At 41.1% G+C, this 27,122-nt stretch overlaps 1 protein-coding gene across 1 annotated transcript in view; it reads left to right on the forward strand.

Annotated features, from left to right (window-relative positions):
- The window catches only part of Arhgap10 (Rho GTPase activating protein 10), a 258,740-nt gene that overhangs the window by 29,553 nt on the left and 202,065 nt on the right, over positions 1-27,122 (forward strand). The window contains exons 4-6 of the mRNA XM_048813852.1: positions 717-812; positions 884-945; positions 22,417-22,488. Of these exons, the coding sequence (XP_048669809.1) occupies positions 717-812; positions 884-945; positions 22,417-22,488 (230 nt within the window). The remainder of the gene's footprint in view (positions 1-716; positions 813-883; positions 946-22,416; positions 22,489-27,122) is intronic.

The following is a 27,122-nucleotide window of genomic DNA, read 5'->3' on the forward strand; positions in this document are numbered from 1 at the left end:
GGGGGGGTTTGTGTGTGTGGGTGGGGGTATCAGAGGTGGAATGGAGGCCTTTACTTGATAAGCAAGTGCTTTGCCACTGAGTGACACCCCCAGCTGTTAAGAATAGAGTTTTCCACTGTTAATGAAAAGAATTGACATCTATAGTTGTTTTACATAAATTTTTCTCCTACTTTGTCATGTCCTCCAGTTACCCCCTCCCCCAATGCTGTGTTGTTGTTGGTGTTTTTTTTTTTTTTTCTTAAATGTTCTGAGTCTTCTGGGTTTTTCTGGCCGTAAGGGTCATTTGGCAGTTGGTTCAGAGCACCTGGGTGGCTGACCCTGGATTGTGAGACCCTCAGATTCCATGCTGTGTCTGGCAGCCATATTTCCTTGAGGGCCCAGGTACTATCATGTGTGTCTGGCCTAAGTGGATCCTGAGCTTAAATGGAGTGAGTACTGACCTGAGCCATCAAGGACAGTGCTTTAGGGGAATGGTGTGAAATAATCAGACCTGGGAAGGTGAAGGTGAGGGGGGAGTAAACGATTCTCAGTGACTTGTTCTGTGCCAGCACATGGGCGAATCAACAGAGGTGTCCAAAGAGAATTCCGGGCTGAGGGCGGTGGGAGTAGGATTGGCCTTCGCGGACTGGGTGGAGAGGCGCTCTGCAACTCTGCCCATCTTCTAAGCCTTGACTTGAAATCAGCCCCCAAGTAATCATTGTCTCTTCCTTTTCTAGATCTTTCAGCTGCCCAGCGAAAGTTTGCTCATTCACTCAGAGACTTCAAGTTCGAGTTCATTGGTGATGCTGAGACTGATGACGAGCGCTGCATAGGTATGAGCACAGACCTTTGGTTTGCTTCCCTCTGCTGTGGCCACCAGATACTCACTCCTTTCTCTTTGCAGATGCCTCCTTACGTGAATTTTCAAATTTTTTGAAGAATCTGGAAGAACAGAGAGAAATTATGGTAAGTAGAGAGAGATTTAAATTAACAAGTCAGATTTCAAAGGGCGGAGGGAAGTCTGGGCTTAGAAACTGGATCTGGTAGAAGTTCTGATGCAGTTTAGGGCAGGGGGTGGTAGTAGGGCATTTAATGGGAAGAACTATGGATGAGGTTTCGGGATCCCCCCTTTTAGTGCCGCTCTGACGCTGACTGTTGTTGGCTCCGGGACAGGTGTCTGGACCTTTTGACCAAAGCCCCGTATCTTCATCTGTGAAACGTAGGCTTGGGTGCTTCTTAGCTCTGGTAGTAGCTGAACACTTTATTTAATCCCATTTCATAGAAGCACATGTAGAGCCTTCACATTTTACAAACCTAAAAGCAGAAAAGCTTCTGTAGGGGCAGAGGAACAGTGGGGTGATGTGAGAGCCTGACTCATAGCTCTGCGGGTTGCTAGGCCTTGTGGGGAAGGACAGAACTCAAGTTTGGAAGTCCCTGCAGTCCCGCTTGGTATGGAAGCTGTGATCATAGCACTAACAAGAATGTCCCCCTCTATCAGGTGCCCCCAGGTGCCTGGTGCTCTGTGACTAGCTTCAGTAGATGATCTTATTTAACATGCGCTTGGCAATGAAGTTGGAGGATATTGAATAATATTTGCCTGCCTGTCTTAAAAGGTTGCATTTTCTTCCTGTTGACATTTGTTAAGTCAATCAAGATTTACTGGAATATGACACACTGTCTGTTCATCGTGGTTTTTTCAGGCTTTTAAAACAAAAGCAAAACCAAAAACAAACTCTTTTTACTAGGTTCTTGAGAAGGAGCACTACCTAGAACTGGAATTGTTGAAGTGTAAGTGTGTGATGGTTTCAGATGCAGTAGTAATACTGATGTTGACCATGAAAGTTAAGATAGTTAACCTTGACTGTTTCTCTAATTATTAAGTCATTTAATTTTCACATCAACTTTTTAAGGTAGATAGTGTTAAAGTACCTTAAGTTATTGTGCCTCTGCTTCCTCATTTATAAATTAACAATCACATGGCAAAATGAGAGAGAGCTGGGACATGAAAAAAAATCAGAAATTTGACCTCCCCCACCCCCAACTTGCAGCCAGCTTCAGAGAGCTGTGTGTGTGTGTGTGTGTGCACGCGCATGTGTGTGTGTAGGGGATCCCAGGGACTTGCTCATTAAGATGTTTTAATTTCTCAGGAGGTGGCTGGTAGGGATTTCTTTTGGGTAGAATAATAGTAGAGGCAGAAGTAAAAGAGGAGGGTAATTTTTATTTTGGGGGGCAGGGGTATGGGTGGCACACGTAGGATTGAACCCAGAACCTTATAGGTGTTAAACAAGTGCTTTATCACTGAGCTACTTCCTATCCCTTCTTAAATTTTATTTTAACACAGGGTCTTGCCAAGCTGCCCATGCTGGGTTGAACATGTGATCCTCCTGCCTCAACCTCCAGAATAGCTGGAATTACAGCTGCTTACCCCAGTGCTAGGCTAAGAGGATACTGATTTTGATTTAAAAAGTGACAAATGTGCTCTGAAAGTCCTAATATAATTTGCACTGTTCCCTAAGCTCTGAGATAATTGGTGAATGTTGGAAATTTCATAGAGGAGATATGAAAATATTGTGGTCCCATTAGGCACACATTGACAGCTATTGTTGTTACTCTGTAGTCACTGGATTTTCAATTATTTAAGGAAGACTAAATATGATAGTGGAGAAAATGGCATTATGACATCTTTCTATTGCATGAAATGGTGCACATGGGTGATGAGGATTCTTTGTTAATAGTGTCAGCTTTTTTTCCCTCAGCACTCTTGGATATTTGCTTCTTTTCTGGGACCCCGAGCATCCAGCAAATATTTTTTTTTTAGAGAATTTTTTAATATTTATTTTTTAGTTTTCGGCGGACACAACATCTTTGTTTGTGGTGCTGAGGATCGAACCCGGGCCACACGCATGCCAGGCGAGCGCGCTACCGCTTGAGCCACATCCCCAGCCCCCAGCAAATATTTATTGAGCTCCTTCTGCATTCCAGTTACTGTTTAGAATCTGAGGACACAGAGGCAAACAGGTCAGAGTCCTTGCCTTCATGGACATTACCTTCTAGGGAGAGGAGGTGATAATGAATAAATATAATAAGGTCCTGGGCAGTTATAAACAAAACAGAAACATTCTGGGGCAGACATTAGTGCTACAAAATGAAATAAAGCAGGGTGAGAATCAGAAGTAGATCAAGTGTAAGGGTGTCATGGCACATGCCTGTAATCCCAGCCTGCTCAGGAGGTTGAGGCAGGAGGATTGTGAGTTCAAAGCCAACCCCAGCAATTTAGCAAGCCCCTAAGCAACTTGTTGAGACCTCAAAATAAAAAATTAAAAGGGCTGAGGATGTGGCTCAGTGGTTAAGTGCCTCTGGGTTTAAACCTTGGTTACCCCCCCCCCCCCCCCCCCAAAAAAAAAATCTCCCAAAAGACCCACTACGTTAACTCCTGAATGGTAAAGTGCCAAAGGCCTTTTCAGAGGACAGTACAAGGCATCCACCTGGTCTCTGCAGAAGAAGAGTTCTGGGCAGAGTGGGCTGGATTTAGCTCTATGCAAATACCATATGACCACTGCCTATTTTGATAGTTGATTTGTCTTATGTTCCTTGGAATGAATTGATAAGGTCAGTGTCACATGGTCTTAGACTGTATGATATAGATGGCATGGTTCTTGGAGCTGTTAGATGACTACTTGATTTAATCTTTTCTGTGATGGTGGTTAGTAGGGTCTGTTTTAGGTAGGACTAGGACAATAAGGTTGGGTTCGTGGTGCAGGGTACAAGTGAGAATAGGATGGTGTCTACCGATGGCCGTGGACCCGAGAGGAATGGCACAGTGTGTTGCAACCTATTTCTGGGAACAGAGACATCCGCTGGGTAGTAGGAGCTCAGTGGAGAGCAGCTACTGCCAAGGAGAGGATTAACAGAACACTCGTAATGCTCTCTTCCTTTTTAGTTTGAAAATTGCAAGCTTTTATGTAAATAGAGGGGAAAATACATTGAAACTACATATACTCAGCAACCTGCTTCTCAGCCAATCCTATTTCTCCAGAATTCCTCATTGCTTCCTCCATTGTTTTGACAGAAAGTCCAGGTTCCTTTCATCCACAAATAGCTCAGCAGATTTCTCCCAAAGGTGACAAGTGTTAAACAACAGCATCCTTATCACCAGCAAACAATAATTCTTAATTTCACTAGTAACTGAATCATGTTCTCATTTTCTTCACATTCATTGAAAATCTGTCTCCTCCCCCCCCCGCCCCCCGCAACTAACAGTTGGTCTAGACCCAAATGAATTACATTTGATGTTTAACTTTCTAAGTCACTTTAAATCTGTAGGTTCTTATTTTTCCCCTTGACAAGAAAAAAAAAAACTTTTAGTACTTTCCTAAATGATTTAAAATAATTAATAACAGCTGAAGTGACATTTAACCCATATGATGTTGTTGGTGTCTCGATATAGTCAGCAATCACTTTGTTTTGGTAGTCATGAGAATTGTGTGGAATCATTAAGGCTGTATTTGCTTCTTCAAATACCTTTGAACACTCATGCATTCCGAGACACCAGCCTTCAACCTCAACATACACTATCTAAAGCAATTTCTAGCATCGTCCTAGGGAGTAATGGGAAAAAGTTAGTGAAAATGGACTAAGGGTAATCACAAAGGTATTGAGTGTGGCCGCCACAGAGAGGGCAGCGGCTAAGCCTGCGACTGTGAGGAAGATGGGAAGGTGTATCACTGGAGCTGGGAGTTTGTGGGGTGGAAATACAGGGGAGCGCCTTTGGACTGTTCTGCAAGCTTGTGTCTCCTGAACACGGCGACAAGGAAGGACTTGAAATAGCTAAAATGGATGTCAGTGCATTCTGAGAAATTTCTAAAAACTTGTTTTACTTAAAATGTGTGCAAATCCAGAATGTTAAAAGCCACAGATGAAAAAAAGAATACAAAATGACAGTGGTCAGATGGAAGTAGAAGCAGTCTAAGGTGGCTTCCAAGAAATGAAACAGAATTCTAATGATGGCTGGTTCTCTAAAAATAATTGGCTCAGTACTTCCTGAACTCCTAATTAAATAATGGTGGAGCATAATTGGGTATTTATCAATTAAGGCCGAGTCATTAAAATTTAAAAAAATCCAATATGCTTTAGAAGGCAAAGATTGATGCCAAATAACTTAGTTTTCTATATTCTAAATAAATGTTAAGTAAGACTTTATATTTTAAGGGGATAAAGTCATCTATCTGGAAGCTCAACAATCTGGAACAAGTTCCTGTTGTTTATTTTTATTTTTGCTTTAAAATATATTTTAAATGTCGAGATAAGGATGAACAAATAGATTTTCAAAATGTTCATAACTTTTAAAAATGAGAATTGGGTACATTGGTGATTCGTTATGTTACCATCCTAGTTTTTGAGCTCTTAAAACATTTCTTTGACAACAAATTAAATATCATGTGTACATGTATTTTTTCATATAGAGTTCACCCAGAAAACTGAAGTCTTTTTTTCTTAATTGTAGCCTTTTTTTATTAGAGTATTCTGATTATATGTAATATTTGAGTTCATTTTGACAAAGTCATACATTTGAGGAATTTGATTTTAATCCCCACCCTCCTCCCTTTTCCTCCCCTCATCCCTGCTGTACTTATCTTCCTTTCACTTCTTGTTGGTTTTGAGCCAAAAACTATATATATTCACGTGCCTCATGGGTATACCCAAGCAGGCTGTATTTAGTTCCAGTATCACCATGTACCAAGCACAGGCTGTAAAGATAAAGACCTGTTTCCTTCCCTTGAGTAGTTGGCTTCCCCTGGGGGAGATGGCAATTTTTGTAGTAATGAAGGTATTGGAAATTCGGGGCAGGCCTCCTGGAGAGGCGAATCCTGAGGGTGAATCAGAGCTAGCCAGGTAAGCAAAGATGAATGGTAGTGGAGATTTCCTCCTTGAGGGGAAAACTGGTTGGACTGAAAGCATCTATTTGAATCCCTGCACCCCCGCCCCCCATGTCCAGTTCTGTGGTATTAAAATGGATTTGGGGACTGTGGTCTAAAGCACGTGCATAGCTTGCTTCAGACCCTGAGTTTAATCCCTAGCGTGCACATGAAACAATAACACAAGAAAAAAACAAGAAAACAAAGCCAACCAAAAAATGAATTATTGGAGAGAGAAGTTCAAAGAGCACCAGTCTAAGAAAAGAAGTCACTGTTTCCGTCCACACCCAGAAGTCCAGTTTCCATGAATGGGTATGCCTAGCCCTTTAAAATGTCAATATTGCCTTCAAAACAGTTCTGTAAAGAGAGTAGTCTTTACTGATGCTGCTGCCAGCTTTGACTGTGGAAGTAACTCTGTGGAGCCAGCAGGGTCCAGCTGGTGGCCAGAATTAACTGTGCTCTCTCCTGCGCATGTTCTCTGAGGAAGTGCTGTGTGCTCTTCTGCTGCCAGCTCCTGGCAAAGTTCTCTGGCGTGGCAGGACGTGTTGTACTTACCTGAGGTGGGCAGCTGTCCAGGAGTCTGACACTTAAAGTAGTGTAGCAGTATTTATATGCTCTCCAGAAAGCCCTTCAGATTGTATGGCACTCTTTACGTGTGTCCTTTTAACAGATCGTTGCGATTTTTCTCACTATTCTGCAAATCATGGCTCAGTTTCTAAGGATTCTGGTGGAAAGCGCAGCTCTGGTGTGAGTGCCAGAGGTGAGGGAAGCTGCAGAGAAGAGTGTGCCTGGAGAGGGAAGGCCAGGCATGCCAGATGGGGCCCAAAGACACCTTGACCACCTGCTGTGTTCCTTCCCCACTTGGAAGACAGACTTGTCAGTCCATTGAGACCTTCTTTACTCCATCTTGTTTTTCTCCAACTCATACTTCACCCTTGTGAAAACACCAGGCAGAGAACACCTGCTGGCTAACATGTCCCGAGAAGGTCCTGAGCTGCTGAGGGTTGAGGCTTTCCCTGTGGTGAAGATGGTCACAGGAAAGGCCCATACTTGCCTTCCCAGCCCCAGTTCATTCCTCTCTCGTCATTCATTCACTGTCTTAAATCTCTTCCATAACATTTTTTTTTTCTTTAACAATGATTTTTTGCTGTGTTCCAAATTGCCCCCTTCCCTATTTAAAGAGCATATTATAGCCAGGAGCAGTGGCATACACCTGTAATACCAGCAACTCAAGAGGCCGAGGTAGGAGGATTGCGAGTTTGAAGCCAGCTTCAGCCACTTAGTGAGACCCTGTCTCAAAAAATAAGGGTTGGCAAAGTAGCATTCCTGCATTGTGCCCCTGGGTTCAATCCCAGCACTGTAGAAACGAAAAAACCCTAGTGTTTTTATAATATTACTAAAATAGATTTAACCCACTTTAAACAATATTATTTTGACTTTTGGCAAAAATTTCATGATACTCTTTCTTTAGTATGCTCTAGACAGTTGTTCTCCATGCTTGACTCCTGATCCAACAGCATCAAAGGGGAACGTGCCAGAATTGCTTATTCTCTGGCCCTGCCCCAAGCCTACTGAATCAAATTCTGGGGTGGGTTGGGCCAGCTGGTGCTTTAATAGGCCCTCCAGGTGATTCTGAGGCTTCTAAAAATCAAGGCCCCTGGCCTCGGTTGCCCTGAAATCTTGGTTGGCAATCCTTGCCTCAGAGCTCGATCTGTCTGGAAGTTGAATGTACTAGAGATTGCTTTCTGATGATCTCATGTCTCCTAGGAGGTTAAAGTAATCTTTCAAAGCTTTTACCTGGCATTTCCAAAGGATTTGAGACTTAATAGAGCAGGTTTCTGCTGTTGGGCATTTCCATATTGCTTAATTTGTGTTTAATATTGCTTGGAGTTCCATTATGGTCATAAGTATTTATGACGCTAGATGCCATTGGAAAGATGTTTTTAGTTTGACCTTACAGTAATTATAATGATAATAAACAGCTATATCAAACTTGTTTTAATCACTTCTACAGATAAAGTTACACATTTTTACGTAGGTTTCTGTTGGCAGGCATATTCAGAATGGGAAAATCCATCTTATGCCTGTTCATGAAAAATATTTGCTTTATTATATTTGCTTTAAAAGTTATCCATGACCTAGCTTTAGGAAGACTTTTCTCCTTGGAACTGACCTTTACCATTTGACAATGTTGCTTTTTTTTTTTCATGTCCTATTTTCTCATAAACCCATTATAATTCATTCAGATGCTGTTGTAAAACCTGCTTGTCAGGGATATACCTAGAATCCTACAGCAATGACAGACTTACTCAAATAAAAATTCTGGAATGAGTGAGGATTGTCTTGGGCAGGAGGCCTGGACTCCTTCCTGGAGCTCTCTCTGGGTGAGGCCTTGCCCTGTGACTCAGTGTCCTCTTTGGTGACTCATCATCATCTGTGGCCTCCCAGCCTGTCATGGCCAGATTCTACTTCCCCATTGAAACCTATGTTTCCTGTATTTGATTTCCTTGGGGCCTCCTCTTTGCTTCTTAGGAATCAGCTGCCTCTGGACTCATCTTCCTTCCCCACCCAAACACAAACATACCTCAAAGGACACCAGATTGGAACCAGCCCATTCATTTAATTGTCTCATTCAGAAGAGTGATTCTGTCAATGGAAATTAGTTCAGCTGCATGTGTTTCACGGGGAAAATATTCTGGGTGGGCCAGGACACCTAGGAACATTCTTTAGATTCTGTCATAAAAGTACTCAGTGGTAAGGCCTCTGAAAACAGTTGAGAGAGAACTTAGGGAAACTTATATTTAACCACATTATTAAATAAAAATGAACAAATTGGAGCTCACTGAGGTGGAGTGACATGCTGTGGCTAAGTTGGGGACAGAGATTAAAAATAGACTTCCTTTCATCTTCTGGTATCCTAAAGACATTATACCTTGTTTTCAGGTCTCTAAGATTTAATACTATTCCTACACTTTGTGTGTGCCTGTGCTGGGGATTGACCCAGGGCCTTGTGTGTGCTAATAAGCCCATGCTTTACTACTGAGGTACACCCGTAACCCTTTCCTTTGTAGTTGCTGTCCACAAAGCAGCTTTATGAAGAACCAGGAATTTGGTTGGTACCTCTCCTGGCCTGTTTGGACAACTGGCTTCTCAGTCTTCTAGTTCGCACACCTTTTAAAAACCACTTAAAGAAGAAATAGGAGTCTGGCAGTGGTTGAAAACCTTCTACTGAGACATTCTGATTAGGTCAAGGGAAGTAGAAGGATCGGTGACTTAAGGCTATTATGGAAGAAAATCTTGGATGCCACAGTGAAGGCCCCCTTAAGGAAATAATGCATCTCCAGTGTTTTCTGTGGCACAGAAAAAAAATGGGGAAAAACAGATTTTGGTGACCAAGATGAAAAGTGAACCAGAAGAATTGGATTGTGAAGAAGTTCTAGAAGTATCTTAACATATGTAGTTAGCTTATTTTTTATGTATGTTTATGGTTAAGATACTCCAAACTCTCAAAGAACTTATTCAGTAATGATAGAAGTGCAAAGTGTTAAGAAGCTACAGTATAAAGACTTCATTAGCACTTTTCTTGGTAGTATACAACATAATGGAATGTTTTCTGCTTTATGGTGGAATGCTATAATCAATGAAAGATAGCATTAAATTCATGGTGGGGTTAGAGGTCCAAGGGAATGCCCGTGGCCATGATAGTGTGAAAAATTCCGATGCAGGGAGACTGACCATTGACTGTCAGGCCCAGCTGCTCCGATCTCGCATCATTGCATTTGTGTGAGTGCCATGACTCCCACCTTCTGACCACAGCCAGTGACTGAGTGTGACAGGAACACTCAAGGAGGTTCTTCAGGGAGACAGTCTTCTGACAGGTGGCCCTACCACACTTTTCCTAGAACCACTCTGGGTGAACACACCTCCCAGCCTGCCTGCTTTCCTTGTCTTCCCCTTTTCCTGGGGTCAGACCTCCTTTGCTATCTGGTGGCTCTCTTCTAGCCTCACCACCCCTGATTTTCTCTCATAAATGTTTCCCCTAAAACATTTCTTATATTTGTAAGTTTTTTTTTGGTGTCTGCTTAGAGGACCCCAACTGACATAAAAATGGACAGTTTTAAGTCAGAAATAATGTGTCGGGTCACTTAACATAATGTTCATTGGTGACTGTTACCAGCAGGAAATGTTCCGTCATTTATATAGACTCACTGTTCTTTATTTATTTTTTTGTACCAGGATTGATCCCAGGGGTGCTTTACCACTGAGCCACAGCCACAGCCCTTTTTATATTTTTCTTTGAGACAGGATCTCACTGAGACTGAGTTGCTGAGGACCTTGCTAAGTTGCTGAGGCTGGCTTTTTTGTTGTTGTTGTTTGTTTGTTTCCTGAGGCTGGCTTTGAACTTGGCAATCCTCCTGCCTCAGTCTCCCTAGCCGCTGGGATTACAGATGTGTGCCACCGTGTCCAGCAGACTCACTGCTCTGTGTTACCTAAGTATATGGGAGAATCTGTCTTGATTCATTAGACAAATAGTTTTAAATACCACGTGCAGGCTGTGTAGCGCTGTAGGGATGCAGTGATGAATTAGGTTCTCGTCCAAGATGGTGGCTACTGCTGGTAGCCTGATGGAGCTTTTTGGCTCCACACACCTCCTTTCTTTTGTCCACTCCAGTAGCTTATGTGTTTCAGAAGGACTGAAGACCCAGTCTTTTGTCATTGGTCAAAGATGCTCTTAATATTTTTCTCAAGAGTTTATTGCCTTATTATGCTTGAGGTTCCATTTCTAGCTATGACACTATAATACTATTCATTTAAGAAATATTCTTTTTTTTACCCATAGACATTTATTTTATTACACATGACAGTACAATGATCTTGACATTTCATACATTTGAATCAAATGGGGTATAATTTCTCATCTTTCTGATTGTATAGGTTGCAGAATCACATTGGTCATATAGTCATGTATATACATACAGCAATAATAATGTCTAGTTTATCTTTATTTAAAAGTAAAAAAAACTAAATCTCAAAATCTGTCTCATGATACTTTTAAAGTGTTCTGACAGACTTTTCTTCACTTTTATGGTTTTTTAACTTCACTCTCATAATGTTCTGGCCAACCTTTTAAAAAAATAGAAGCAAGGTCCCTATTGTCCTTAGAGCACAAGCAAAGAAGATTGAGGTTAAGTATCTACGCATCCTTATTAGGCTAACTCATTCCTAAAATACTTAGTAGCTTTTGTTTTGTTATGACTCTCATTTTTTCCTAAGCATAATTAAAAAAAAAAAAAAAACTTTAGGGTAGAGGTTATTTCATTTAAAAAATCTAAATAAAATTTTCTTAATTATTTTAAAATTGATACTAACTTTTATTTTGGGGGGAATGGGGAAGGAGTAGGTGTAAACAAGTCCTAAGATACTCTTTTGTAGAAGAGATGTAAAGAGCACTTTAAGCTTTGGTGATATATAGACTTAATTTTTTTTTTTTTTTGGTCAGAACTTTTGCTCCCATCCTTTTGTTTTAGGATTCAGGATTGAAAGTTTATTTAAAAACCTATTACTGGGGACATTTTATCCTTGGATTATCTCAGTGAAAGCAGAAGTGTGGTAAATGAACTAGTAAATTTGAAACATATTATGCAAATATGAGCCCTGCACTGTTAAGTGAAGCTGCTGTGGGCGGAAAGACCAGGCATTCAAGGAACAGTTTTGTATTAATTGACTCCTAATTTTCAAGTTCAAACTCGGTAGAGTTAATTTATAGCACCTTCGCCCCAGTTAGTGCTTTGTATATGGGTTCATTAAAATTCTCACTAGTTCTTATTTTGAACCATTACTATAAAATTTAATGTGCTTTTTACATTATTTTCTCGTATGGAGGTGGATTATATTATCTTGAGCTGTGCTTAAAATAAAATGCCATACAAGGATTCATTTAGATGTTAAAATGGCTTCAGGTTTGACATCCTTGAATTTTCTTTCCTGATTTAATGTGGGTAGGGAGAAAGTATCAATCCTGTATGGTTGAGAATAATCAATAACACATGGAGATTATTGAAAAGATAGAACTGGTTAGGGCTAATCCCAAGTGAGAAAACAGTGGATTCCTAGTTTTCACTGTGGTATGGCTGTTAACAAAATTGTGACACTTCTTCATTTTTTATCAATGTCAGAATCTTTGACTCTATTATTCCATCTGTTTTAAAAGAGTGAGAGGACTTCATTGGCCATTTTAATCTTAGTAGGACTTGAGCATAGATTGATGGGGGAAGATACAGTTCAGGGTAGCCACTGGCTATTTGGAGAAGGGTAACAAAATATGAGCATCCATGGAGAGTAATGTAAGTACTAACGAGTGGTTCAGTTGGGAAAATTTTATTTTGGAAACTTAACAAAAATAGTGCTGAAAGCATTTTGACAGTGTCATTTGTACAGTTTTAAAGTTTAAAAAATATTAAGCCTATGTTGGTCTGGTTTCTCGGTGACAAGTGCTAGCTGTTCTGCATTGAAAGGGGATTTATCAAAGACTGCAGGATTTTAAAAGGTTTGGGAACCAGGAATGACACTCAAAGTTGCATCATAGAGCTTTGGTGATATATAGACTTAATTTTTTTTTTTTTTTTGGAGAAGACACTGCAGGAGAGTGTAGATACTGTTTGCACTGTGCCTGGGGCTCTTGGAAGACTTGCTGCCTCTGGAAACTGGAGTAGTGGCTACCATCTTACAGGAATTTTTTTTTTTTTTTAAATATTTGTTTTTATGTGATGCTGAGGATCAAACCCAGTGCCTCACAATGCTAAGCAAGCACTCTGCCACTGAGCTATAGCCCCAGCCTCAGCTCACTGACTTTATTTTTTTTTTTTTTTGAAGCACTAGCTAGTAGTCTTAGGTGTGAATATATGATCAATTTAGATGACATTATCTTTTTACAAGATGTTTGGGAAAGTCTGTGGTTGTCATTTTCAGCTTTTATGATGGGAGATGAGCTCTATCTCATTAGTAGAATTCTTCATACTTGGGAAGGGTTTGTTTTAAGTGCAGCTTAATATGAAATGACAGGTATCTACTACCAGTATACTTGATGTAAGATAGAACCATTTTCCCATAGGAAACAAAATATATTTTTTTAATAGTTTGGATATGCACATTTTTAGGTATGCATTTATACATCTTACTAGATAATCAGGTGTCTGCTTTTTAAAATTTGGTACCGGGGATTGAACTCGGGGGCACTTGAACACTGAGCCACAACCCCAGCCCTATTTTGTATTTTATTTAGTGACAGGGTCTCACCGAGTTATTTATTGCCTCACTTTTTGCTGAGGCTGGCTTTGAACTCACAATCCTCCTGTCTCAGCCTCCTGAACTGCTGGGATTATAGGCATGCACTACCGTGTCCGGCAGGTGTCTGCTTTTTATTCTTCACTTGATAAAATGTGTCCATATTTTTAAATTAATATACAAGTTCTGCTTGTACTGTAGAAATATTTCACCCTCTTAAGTTTTCTGAACTCTAGACACCTTTGACGTTATTTTGTTCATCCCAGACACTGAGTTTTTCAGTACAGCTTTCCAGAGCAGATGGCCACATCTGTCTGAGATTTTTGAGATACAGCACCTTTTAAAATCTTTCTATTGCTTTTGCAGGGAATGTTATCTCAAGCCACAAGTACCTATTTGCAGCACAGTTGAACATTTTCTTTTTAAAAACATCCCTGAGATGTGTTTTCATGGTTGTCTTAATGTATCCACTATCCTTGCCCCCTTTAAAGGGGTCTGTATTCCCTAAACACTGAACTTAAAAATTTTAGGTCATCTCCAGAATAACTAAATCTCTTAAATATTTAGCTTCCTCTTGTTTTTGTAACTCTAAATATCTGAAACTAGATGTGTTTGGGGCCATTTCGGGCTAGGATTCCTCTTTTTTTTTTTTTGAGATCAAACTAATGGGAAGTATCTTCCTTGAAGATTCTGGAGGAATCTACATATAAAACAAATCCCTTTTTCCCCCCTGAGGGATCATTTTGGGAGAAAAAAAAATTATGTTCAGATACATGTGACAGTTCCTTGGTGCCTGTTCTCAAGCTCTGTTTCAAGGAAAAATAAAGACCATCTTTGCCGAGTGGTTCCTTCCTTGCTATTCTTGACCTCGGAATTGGAAAGCCGAGTTTTCCCTTTAGCATAATGAAATGGGAAGAGTCTGGAAGGTCATGGGAGAAAATAGTGGAAATTCTTCTTTGCACTCAGATTATGCATTCCTCTGGGGGTCAGAAACACTTGGAATCCAGGCTTAAAAAAATGAGGTCCGTGGGGAACAGCCATTAAGTCCTTCTGTTGTACTCGCTCTGTGTTTGTTAGTACTGAGTAATTAGAAAGGCACGATTGAGTATTTATACCGATGTGTTTATTGTTTTGCCTAGGCTGACACTTTAAAAAAAAAATTGCGATAAAGATGTCATGGGCTGTAGTTATGTTTTATTGTCTTGTTACTGAGCATGGGTTTGGGGCTTGAAGCCCTTTTCTCTTTAGGATTGACAACATCGGAATGTTACCTCTGATCTCTGCTGGGGCCTCGGCAGCACTTGCCCCCACAGTGGAGTCCCGTCCTCTGCTGGTCAGCTCTTGCTGGCAACAAATTCCTTAGCTCTGGCCTGATCCGTAGGGTCACTTAAGATGACCATTCATTCCCTTCTTACCCAGTTAAGGTTCTTACATGGCCAATGCAAAGGGATTTCAGTCCTGGGCAGTCGCTGGAAATGTTTTCATCCTCCACAACATTGACGATCCTTTTGTTCTTTTACTCTAAATCATGAAATTCTGATGGAGTCTTGAGTCTGCCACTGCAGCCTTTTAAGGCAACACGGCAATAGTCTCTGTGCTTCTGCTCCTCCAGGCTTACTTGGAATCCCAGGATGTGAGATGGGCAGGGCGTCGGAGGTCTCCTAGGCCATCCTTCTGCCAGGCTGGGAATCTGTGACAGAGTATACCTGGACATTAGTCCCCAAGCCTCTGCATGTTCATGTGGAAGGTGCTGGAGGGCACTACCTCCTCATGCAGCCTGGCCCGTTACAGTTCTTATTGAGTCCTTCCTGAGAATGAAACCAGATCTGCTGCTCTGTAGCTTCTGCCCGTTACACCTGTTTTTGCCCACTTGGAGCAAAGCAAATTGATTTTTTTTCTTCTATTACTCGGTATCCATTTAGATATTTTAAAGACAGTTTCCTGTTGCTTCTAAATGTTCTCTTCCTCCCAACACCCATTCAAAACCTGATTTACTTACTTCCTCTGCCTGAACCTCTTCAGCATTCTGGTCATGTTCCTGCTTGACTCCCATTAGAAATGCCTTTCTGACTCAGGTACCATGGTGCATACCTGTAATCCCAATGGCTCAGGAGGCTGAGGCAGGAGGATCGAGAATTCAAAGCCAGCCTCAGCAACTTAGGCCCTAAGCAACTCGGTGAGATTCTGTCTCTAAATAAATACAAAAAGGCAGGGGGCAGGGGATGTGGCTCAGTGGTTAACTGCCCCTGGGTTCAATCCCTCATACCAAAAAAAGAAACAAGTCTGAGAACATGGTTACCATACTATGGAGATGGGTTCTGATCTGAAGGGTTTCTTTTTGGATTTGAGCAATATGTGTAAGTGGTGCGCATGATCATTATCTTCTGGGGCAGCTGGTGGTTTCCTTTGGCTCTTGCTGAACTTGAGTTAAATAAAAACTTGAGGGGCTTTAAGCCCACTATTCACATAAAATGTTAAGACATACACTTGAGTAGTTGTTCTTCAGCGCTGGCCTGTTCCGTGGCACCATTCTGGAGGCCCTCTTTTCAGTGGGAGAGATCCTTGAATGGATTCTCACTCAACATTCTACTCCCCCCACCCCAAATTCCTAGTAGGCTGCCAATAGAGCAAATGTCTGTTGAACATAAAAGATAATATTTATTGTCACAGGAACTCAAGGTGATTTCAGGCAGTGTTTTGCAGCCCATGGCCCACAAATCCTCCTTGCCTCCATTTTGGACATAGTTTCATTGGAACAAGCTGCATCCCTTCACTTACATACTGTCGATGGCTACTTTTGTGCTACAGTGGCGAGGCCTCATGGCTTCAAAGCCTAAATTATTCATTACCTGGCCTTTTATAGAAAAAGTTGGCTGTCCCTTGCTCTAGGGAGAGAGCAACTGACACATTAACTTGTTTTATGTTCACGGAGCTCCCTTTGGTTTCCAAGTATGATCATCCAAAACCCTTTTCAAGGCTCATTAGCAACAAAGGAATTTTGCGACTTCTTAGTCTAAGAATTTTATAGGAAAAAATATGGCTGTATAACCTTAAGTGTGGTTGTAAAGTCACTTTTTTCTATATTGCCTCTTTTATCTGACTGACTCCTTACAAGTTAGCATTTGAAAGCTTTCTCATTATTACTCGAACTGTCTCTGTGAAATTTGATAAACTGTCATCACTATAAATTGCTTTTAGCTTAGTAGGGGTACTTCTAGATTTGGTATTCATTGGTCTCTGGGGAAGTACAGTGTTTTGACGTTAGAAAATACCAGTAACACTTAATAACAAATATTATCCAGTATTTCTGTGAAATTATAAAAGGCCCTGAGAAATTCCATGGATTCTCCTGTTTTGAGAAAAAGAAGAAAACAATCCTTGTTGCCCAACAGTGCCTTGCTAAAATGTTCAGTGGCTGCCTTATTATTTTGTTCTTAAGTAGAAATTTTTAGGCTCCATTCCAAAGTTACCAAGTCAGATTTTTCTGAAGAAGAAAAATAATGAATTTTTCTTTCTTTTTTTGTTTTTGTTTTGTGCTGGGGATTCTACCCAGAGGTGTTTTACCACTGAGCCTACATCCTAAGCCTTTTTTATTTTTTGTTTTGACACAAGGTCTAAGTTGCTTAGGACCTCACTAAGTTGCTGAGGCTGGCCTCAAACTTGTCTCAGCCTCCTGAGTCACTGGAATTTTGGGTGTACACCACCACACCTAGCATCATAAGGGATTTTAGAAGAATTTTTAATTAAAATTCTCTTTTAATTAGAAAGTTGGATGTACTGTTATCTGTCACACTAGTGCCATCCTTGTTTTGGAAATTTGCTTATTGACCTGCAAACGGTCAGACACAAATCTTTTGTGTTCTTTTCCAGTGCTAGCATTAACTCTTTTTTTCTTTTTTTAAAGATAGAGTGAGAGAGGGAGGGAGAGAGAAAGAGAATTTTTAATATTTATTTTCAGTTTTCGGCGGACACAACATCTTTGTTTGTATGTGGTGCTGAGGATCGAACCCGGGCTGCACGCATGCCAGGCAAGCGCGCTACCGCTTGAGCCACATCCCCAGCCCCTAGCATTAACTCTTGGAGGCTGGGTGAATATTGCATCCAATTAATTCTCCAAATGAAGGACAAACCTTGGTATCTAAAATTGTTCTTGAGTAATCTTTGTGGCCTGGTCCTTTTCTGCAAAGAAAAGTGTTTGTTCCACAGTATAGCATTTTGGGTTCTCATTCTAAAGGATTTCATGTATTCATAGTATGGATGCCTACCCCTAGCATTTTTGGAGCATTTCAAAAATATTTTTAGTTGTAATTGGACACACTATCTTTATTTTATTTATTTATTTTTATGTGGTACTGAGGATCGAACCCAGGGCCTCGCATGTACTAGGTGAGCACTCTGTCACTGAGCCACAACCCCTGCCCTTCTTCACTGCTTTATTAACATGGAACCACCTGTAATTCCACACTCAAATTGCTGTTCTGCCCTTCTCTGCATGTATGCATGGAGAAACTTTTTTTTTTTTTTTAATTTTTAACCACATTCTGATTTGGATCTCAAGTGTCCTTCAAGGCTCATAAGTTCAAGCCTTGATCTCCAGCCTGCGGTGCTCTTGGGAGGTGGTGGAACCTTTAGGAGCTGGGGGCTAGTAGAGGAGTTTAGGTCATTGGGGGTATGCTCTGAAAGGAGATATGGGACCCTGGCTCCTATCTTTCTCTTGCTTCCTGACTGCTTTGAGGTGAACAGTTTCTCCACCACATGCTGCCTGCCACGATAACAGGCTAAGCGGGTGTGGACTGAAGCCTCTGATACCACGAGCCAAAGTAAATCCTCCCTCCTCTTAAATTGCTTGTCTCAGGTGTTTTGTCACCTACCCTTTTGCCTTCTCCAAACTGTCAGACTTGGTCCTGTGTAGGCCCTATCAGCATGTCTTCTCTTACCCAGGGGCGGCCTCCTCTTCTCCTAGATCTGTGAGATTCACCAGGACTTCACATACCAACCCATGTCTCGCTTATGGAAATCCTCTCACCCAGGGTGAACCCAGCCACCCAACTTCTGCCTTCACTGCTAGAGAAAATCCTGGAACAAGGCAGAGGGACACTCCTGCTCACCCCTCACAGGGCCTTCAGCCCTGCCGAGGAATGTTCCTGTTTCTTTGTTTATAGTGATTTTTTTTCTTTCATTCTACTTGCCTTCCAAGTTTGTTCACATGATCAAACTCTCTGGAAGTGACCTTCAGCCTTGTACTTTCTGGAAAAAATAAACATGTGGTAGCAACTCCCTCAGCTTTTCCTCATGAAGTCTACAAGCCCATTGGGATTGGCACCTGTAAGAAGGGAGGGAAATACTTTATTCCTGTGACTGGGCAACTCTGCATGAAGTTTGGCATTACCTGCCTTCCCACGGTAGAGTTACCTCAACTTCCTTTTCAGCAATCGTCATCTGTTCTGTCATTCGTGGTCATCGTTCTGAAAGAGAACTGTTCCACCAAATGCTCTTGCCTTTTAGTCATGAATCCCTGCAGCTGTGCCCGTTCCTCACCTTTTTGTGGAGGTCTCATTCCTCCTTTGATTTCTCTGCAGCTCCCACAGCTTTCTTCATTCATCCTGTGCCCTGGTAGCTTCTTCTCAGTCTCCATAGTCATTTTCCTAATCTTCCTTTCCTGACGTAAGTGCTTGGTCTGGGACCTTTCCTTTCCTTCTCTCACATCTTGCCTATCTACTTCCATGATTTAAAATGTCATGCACCTGTTGGTGACTACTAGATTTCTGCCTCTGATCTGGACTTGTCTCTTCCAGGCTGTGGGCCATGCCTCTGACACTATGTTGATCATCTTTTGGATGATTCTTGGCATCTCACATTTAATGTGAGCTCTTAGTACATTCTCCCAAGCTGCTTTTCCTCATAATATTTCTGCTTCTAGTAGTATTTGTTAGTTTTCTGTTGCTGTGACAGAATACCTGAGATAAACTACTCAAATGGAGGAAATGGTTGGGTATGGTAGCATGTGCTTCTAGTGCCAGCTACGTGGGTGTCTGAGGCAGAAGGGGAACAAGCTTGAAGCCAGTCTCAGCAATTTAGTGAGGTCCTTTCTTAATATAAAAAATAGAAAGGGCTGGAGATGCAGCTCAGTGGTAGAGTCTCCTGAGTTAATCCCCAGTACTGCGGGGGTGGGGGGATAAGAGGAGGAGGAAAGGTTTATTTTAGTTAAGTATCAAAGGTTTTAGTCCATGATTGGCTCCCTTGCTTTTGGGTCTTCTGTGGTGTAGAACATCATGGTGGGAGCATGTGTCAGACTTACTTCATGTGGCCAGGAACAGAAAACAAGAGGAGGGGGCTGGGGTTGCAGGATCCTCTTCAAGGACTTGTCTTCAATGCCCTAACTTTCTCCTCCTAGTCCCCACCTCTGAAAGGTTCCTTCACCTTCTGGGAGTGCCATGGGCTGGCAGCCAAGCCTTTTACGTTGGGGGTTAGTGTAAATCTAAATTATAACAGTATTATGTTATCAGTTGCTCATATGTAAACCTGAGTGATTATGGAGATCTCTGCCTTTTCCACATCCAGTTCATTACCCATTACTTGGATTCTACCTGCAAATATCTCTCAAATCTTCTTTATTTCTATTGTCCCTACATTTGAGCCATTGTAATCTCTTTCCTGTATCATTCTGGAGGCCTCCTAAAGAGAATTTTCCTTCTGTTTTTCTGCACCTTTAATCCTTCTTTTTTTTTTTTTTAAAGAACAGTTTGAGTAATCTTTAAAAGATCTAATTATCTAATTCTATGCTTAAACACCTTTCGGAGACTTCCCATCTAACTCAGTACTTTAGCCCTTGCAGGGCGCCGTGGTGCATGCCAGTAATCCCAGCCGCTTGGGAGGCTGAGGCAGGATAAATAAAATACAAAATAGGGCTGGGGATGTGGCTCAGTATTGGAGTGCCCCCGAGTTCAATCCCTGGTATTCCCCCAAAACAAAACTTAAAAGGCTGGGGATGTGGCTGAGTGGTTAAGCATGCCTGCGTTCAATTCCCCCCCCCCCCCCCCCCAGGAAAAAAAAATGCCTTTTACCTAGAGCCCAGCATGTTCTGTCTGGCTGCCCACTGTGGTCGGCTCTCTGCTTTTTCTTCATTGTTCCTTACTCTGCGGCATACTGGCATTTGACATTTGCTGAAATTCCTGAAAAATTTCTCACCTTAATCCTTTGCCTCTGCTGCTTTTGGGCTGGAGACAGTTTCCCTTGTTCTTTGAACCATTAATTCCTTCTCATCTTTCAGCTCTTAACTTAAATGTCACACTTTGATGAAGCTCACACTGAGCACGTTTCTCCTATGTCACCTCTAATGAAGTCTTCACAGTACCCTGTTCTTTCTCACCAGGAGGCATTAGTAGAATTTGCAGTTACATTATCTACTCAAGTGTTCATGTGTCCATTAGGTCTCCTCTACTAAAAGTTCAAGAGGGGAGGCATCAGTATTCTTGTAGCATGATCACCTGGCACTAGATGGCTCAGCAGATATCCGTTTCCTGAAATAGTTTAATTTTCTTTTTTTTTGGTACCAGGAATTGAACTCGGGGACACTCAACCACTGAGCCACATCCCCAGCCCTATTTTGTATTTTATTTAGAGTCGGGGTCTCACTGAGTTGCTTAGCGCCTCACTTTTGCAGAGGCTGCCTTTGAACTTGAGATCCTCTTGCCTCAGTTTCCTGGCGCCACCGGGATTACAGACGTGTGCCAATGCACCCGGCATCCTATCTCTTTTGAGTGGAACCCAGAAGCCATCCTGGGGCAGAAAGCTCAGACTATGGGCCTCTTAACTCTGGTTGTTCTGAGTGTTCCCTATCTTACAGTGTTACTGGTCTCCTTGGGGAAAAAAACACGTATATCATGCATGAGACACTGTAGAGGAACCTTTGGTTAAATTAAAAATCCTCCCTAAGGGCTGGATATGTAAAGCTCAGTGATAGAGCTTGCTTGGCTTGCATGAGGCCCTGGGTTCTATCCCCAATTCTGTGCTTTCTTTTTTTTTTTTTTTAAAGTTGTTTTCCTATTCTAAGTCACTTATTTTTATTTTTCTGTATTTTTCTTTTTTAGAGAGAACTTTTTAATATTTTTTAGTTTTCGGCGGACACAACATCTTTGTATGTGGTGCTGAGGATCAAACCCGGGCCGCACGCATGCCAGGCGAGCGCGCTACCGCTTGAGCCACATCCCCAGCCCAATGTTTTTCTGTATTTTTGAAACATATTTATTTTTTTAGTTGGACACAATACCTTTATTTTATTTATTTTTATGTGGTACTGAGGATCGAACCCAGGGCCTTACTTGTGCTAGGCGAGTGCTCTACCGCTGAGCTACAACCCCAGCCCGTTTTTCTGTATTTTTAATCTTGGGTTTTTGGGGGGCTCTTGAGAAAAGAGGGATGACATATTCTTGTGTAGTATTTTAAAGATGATTCCTTCCCAACCACATTCTGGATATTCCTGGTTCCCTGGAAATAAAGGCTGATGGAGCCACTGCTCAGCCTATTTTTTTCCTCTTTAGATGAATATTCCCTTTGGTTTGTATTTTCAGTGTTTTGTGGCATAGAACAAAAAGCCCACATCACCCAATATAAGGAATGAATGTGGTTGTGGCTGGAGTTGGCGGGTGGCCCCTGTCCTGTGGGCCTTCCCTGGTGTACATTTGCCAACGCACCCAAATGTTTTCCTTGACTTTCCTGAGCCTCCAGCAATTCCACTGTGCTAATATGCCTTAAATCCTTACAAGGAATTCTTCAGTAATGAAGGAATTCTTCAGACTGGTTTTATTTTAAAGAGTAGCCACAATTCTATTCCTTTCCTTAATGTAGTCTGATTACCAATGAAGGAATGTAATTGAATTTTAAATTTCTGAGGAGGAGGAAGAAAAAAATACCTCGAACAGAAGTGTTCTGTTAATGGATGTGATAGACCCTTTGTGTAAAGATGGTCCTCTGGCCACTTCATGGAGGAGCGTGGGGCTGCGTTGCATGTGGCCCTGGCCAGCTGCCCTGGTTCTTCTCCCCTGACAATATTTATGAGTTCTAGCGGTTTAGTAAGATGGGAAGTGATTTAATTCTTGGATTGGCAGGGTGAGATAAAGCAGTTAGATGTGTTGCTCATTTTATTTCTGGGTGGAGTGGAGGAGGGAAATGCAATACTAATGTTTTCCTTTTTAGAAACCTAACGCTATGCTCTTTTGTTATCCTTCTTGTTCTCTAGGCATTAAGCGTAACTGAAACCCTGATTAAACCCTTGGAAAAATTCAGAAAAGAGCAACTTGGAGCTGTAAAGGTTTGTGTTTAACTTGAGTGCACTTGTAAACAGAAAATGTAGATGGCTCTGCTACTTCATTGTATACTTTGTTCACATTTGGCAGCTTCCTGGGAGATGCTGGAGCCAACCATCTGTTGTTTCATGTTTTAAGTATGCTTTTTCCCCTTTGGGGAGATGAAATTGAAAACAAAACAAAAACACCTGGATAGGGTAATAAAACCTCTAGTAATCCTCTTTGGCTACACCTTCGCATATGGAGTTTTAAAAATATCTTTAACCAAACAACACATTACTCTGAATAAAGGGATCTTATCACTGTAGGGAGTGTGGTTATTTCCATGTACACCTCTATTTTTAGGGAGGTTGTAGCTTTGTAATAGGGCTTAAGGGTATAGAGATACTGATACACCATGGTGCCATTGACGCTAGGAAGAATTTTTTTTATTAAATTATTTTATAACATGACATTGTTGTTATTGTTATAATTTAACATACTTTCCTGCAATTGAATAAATTTGTTGAGCTTCGGTTACATACCAGGTTGTTGTTGTAGGGCATGTTGGGTAGTGGTGTGCTGGGGATTCATACATGAGTGAACTGTAGTCTCTCTGCTCAAGGATCTGGGATTTAGCCAGGATTTCTGGGAATAATACAGTGACTTGCCACAGGGAGTCTGGGATATATTTAGCAACTTCTAAAGTTTGTGATCTGAGCTTTTCAGCTATCCCAGAGAAATAATTTTCACCAGTCTTTCCTGAACATTTTGTATGTACTTGAGGAGGAAAAAAAGTGACATTAGTGTATTGTGGACCATTTTTGGCTTGGCCTGAAGAGAGAAAAACAACATCAGTTTTAGGTAGGGAAGGTGGTTTTTATATTTAGTTTTTTTCCCACATGCCTGGAGATGTGAGTTCTTTTTTTGTTTTTTCCTCCTCTATCTTCCTAAAAGAAACTGTTAAAATCCCTTGGTACAAATAAACAGATGCCTCAGTAGCTGTAACTACACAGATGGGCCCAAAGCATTCCAGATTTTTAGTTGCTATTTACAGAATCCATTTTCCTTTAAGTGATAAACTATTTTATAGTTTTTAATGGAGGACTATAAATCAATACTGTGTAGGTAGGGGATAGTTTGTGTGGGCACCTCCAGATCTTTATGATGTTTGCTGAACTGTATGCATCTGGGTTGTGCCCCTGGCTTTGCAGCAGGATATTGGGGGCCTCATTTCATCTCTCTGGAAATAATTGGCTTTATCTGTAAATGGAAGGACCTAGGGATCTGCTTTGTAATTTCATGACTTTTTTTTCCCCCAGTAGTGTCTAAGCTATTTTGGACTTGAACATATCAGTTATTTTAACTGGTTGATTGCTATTGTATGTATGCAATGTTCATTTCTTGTGGATTAGGCAAAAATCTTATCTTGCAAATGAAAAATGAGTGTAATCTTACCAATGAATATATGTATTATATATGCATACATATATAATATATGTGTTTAGCTATCTACCCCTCTGGGTTTTATATATTTCTGGTCTTCTATTGACCTTCAATAGAATCTTCTGTTGATTCTTTGCCCCACCCTGCACTTTCCCAGCTTCTGATGATATGCTTGCCTAGCAAAACAACTTGCAAAATAATTTTCCCTTTTCAAAGAAGTATTATTTTAGTAGTTTAGTCTATGCCTTGAGCTGTGTAGTTACCACATTCTCAAAGTCTCTTTTCTTTCCCCTTCCATTGTACTCCTGGATTCAGGTTTATGATGAATTTATCCTACATTCTTGTTCAGGATAGTATGTGTGTTGACTGCAAGGAGCCAGTCCTTTTGGGTTCTAGGGAGAAGCCTTTTTTTTGGTGGGGGGGGAGGGGAATACCAGAGATTGAAACCAAAGGCACTCAATCAACCACCAAGCCACATCCCCAGCCCTTTTTATGTTTTGAGATAGGATCTCCTTGCTAAATTTCTGAGGCTGGCTTTGAACTTACGATCCTCTTGCCTCAGCCTCCCAAGCCACTGGGATTACAGGGGTGCGCCACCATACCCGACAAGAAGCCCTTTTTAACTTGCAGTTTTTCATATATCATAAGAACATTAGAGAGGTGGATTAGGCTCTACATCAATATATAAATACCTTGTCTGTTCAATAGATGGGTTAAATCTTTAAAAGACTGCTAACTTTCTTCATTTTCTCCTAGCCTCTGCCCTGCCTTACTGTAGTAGATATCTAATTAGTAGCCTAGCCTAAGGTTGTTCTTTGACCTCTAGAGTTACCAGGATGAGGCTTGAAGTTTGGATGGATGTTTGATTTTCTGCATCCATTTCCTAATCATTCAATTCTATTCTGATAAGCACTCACTTTTATTTCTTTATCAATCTTATGTGGGACATTTTAAAGAGTTTTTTTAAAATGGCAGTTTTCATGTGGAGATTTAAAAAAAAAAAAGTCCCTTAACTTGACCACATCCGAATTTTTAGATGTCAGTGTGAACATTTTTATCTCTTTCCTCCTCCTCTTTTTTCTGTCTGGTAATGTCATACCCTTTGCCTTTCTATCGAAGCTCTTTTGGTTCCATGGACTCTTACTTTCTCCAGTTTCCAGAAGCCCAATTACATGTTTAACTGTGGTTCAAACATAGTCCAAGATGTTGGAGGTTTTTGTAAATGGGATTTGCCAAAAGCCCCAATGAGGATTCTCCACCTTTGTGTCTGTGTAGATATGCCCACCTTGAGTCATGTCTGTCTGGTTTCGGCTCCTCCCTCTGTTTTGTAGGCTCTGCTGCATTTTCTAAAGTTCTTGCTAGATTCTCACCCCTGGGCAGAAGTCCCTGTGCCATCACAGGACAGAAGCCTTTCTATCTGCTTCATGTCAGGTGGCTGCTGGGAGTTTGCCTTACCTCCTCTTCAGGCTCTTTCCTTCCCTGGAGGAGGGCGCGCTTATGCACCAGCATTTCCATGGTGCTTTGGTAGCCATTGCTCATAAGATGCTGATTTTATCCACAGGAAACTGGTATAGATACCAAACAACAAAAGAACCAAACATTGAATAAAACCTCTGAGAAATACCAGGGCACAACTTCAGAGTTACAGTGGGAAGCAAAAGACACGAGACCCCTGGCCCAAAGACAAGGAGCTTTATTACCCTTAGCACAGTAAGCCACCTGAGATTCTTGTTGACATCCATTACTCTTGACCCTCGAGTCCCAGGTGCTAATACAGAGTGGCCCTGGTAGATACTATACAAACAGGGGTTTCATCACAGTTGAAGATCCCCAGGGGACTGCAGGCAAACTTGCCAAACTTTGTCATAACTGAAGGCATTATCTTATTATACTCTGAAGTAACCCCCCCCCCCTTTTTTTTTGTTCCAGAGGGAGATTTTTAACTCTATCTTCTAAGGTTGTAGAATATGCAGGCGTCACTATTCCTCACCCATGGTGAATCCCTCCAACTTTAACAGACACTTTGCATTTGACTTTGGAGGGGTCTGCCCTCTGCGGGGAGGTAGTAATGCATCCTACTTGGAAGAACTGTCTACAAAGTCACTATACAGGTTCATATCTCAGTTATGATGCTTACTAGCTGTGTGTTTTGAGAAATTAATGTAACCTCTCCATGCCTCAGTTTGCTTCTCTACAAAATGGGAATACAACACCTCAAGGTTATTATAAAAACTACATGAAATTAAAACATGGAAATAAGTCTTCAGTAAACATTAGTTGATTAGCAAAAAAAGTGAGTGAATTAAAAACTAGCGTATCAGGGCTGGGGTTGAGGCTCAGTGGTAGAGTGCTTGCCTAGCAAGTGTGAGGTACTGGGTTCCATCCTCAGCACCATGTAAATAAATTAATAAAAAAACTAGCATATCCATCCAATCAGATAATACAAATGTGGATTTAGAGAAGCAGCAACAGCATGCAAATACCAAGCATACCCAACTAAACTGTATTGACAATAGTCTGTGAAAAAGTTCTTGGACAGGGGCAAATATAATTGTATCTAAAAGTTTAAATAGGACTGGAAAAAAATGTTTTCATGTAGTTTGACTTACCACCTCAATCCTTTACCAGACTCTCGCCCAAATTTCTCTTGTATTTTTCCCAAGACTTAAGTCTAGTGAAATAAATGTCTAATAATTGATTTACCAATGTTCTATAAATGACCGCAAAATATGGGTAAATAACAAACCTACCTGAATAATTTGTCATATAAATTTGTTTGATAAAGCAAAAATGCTGATGTAATTGCATTTCTTTTATTTTAGTAATGAAACATACTGTTATCTATTGTTGGCACAGTGTGAGAGGCCCTCAGACAAAACATTGAATTAAAAATACTGACTGGCCTTCAAGTAGGTAGTAGCTATATGGGAATCTGTGAAATAAAAAAAAAAAAAATGGGAGAGGAATAAAATGTGCCCTGGAAAGTGGCATTGGAGGGCTAAGCGGAGGCCCTCTGAAATGCACCCTCCACTCAGGGTTTAATACACCAAAAAGGCCTGCAGGAAGTTGCTATTTTCCTGGTTTGAATCCTCTTTTCCATGCCTTAGCGAGCAGTGTGATTTGGGGCTGATTTGGGGCAAATTGCTTAAGACTGCCAAACCTTAGTTTCATGATATGTAAAATGAGACCAATGACATCTATCTCAGAAGGTTAT

The sequence above is a fragment of the Marmota marmota genome, unplaced genomic scaffold (assembly GCF_001458135.2).
Source record: "Marmota marmota marmota unplaced genomic scaffold, marMar, whole genome shotgun sequence".
NCBI classification, from domain to species: domain Eukaryota; kingdom Metazoa; phylum Chordata; class Mammalia; order Rodentia; family Sciuridae; genus Marmota; species Marmota marmota.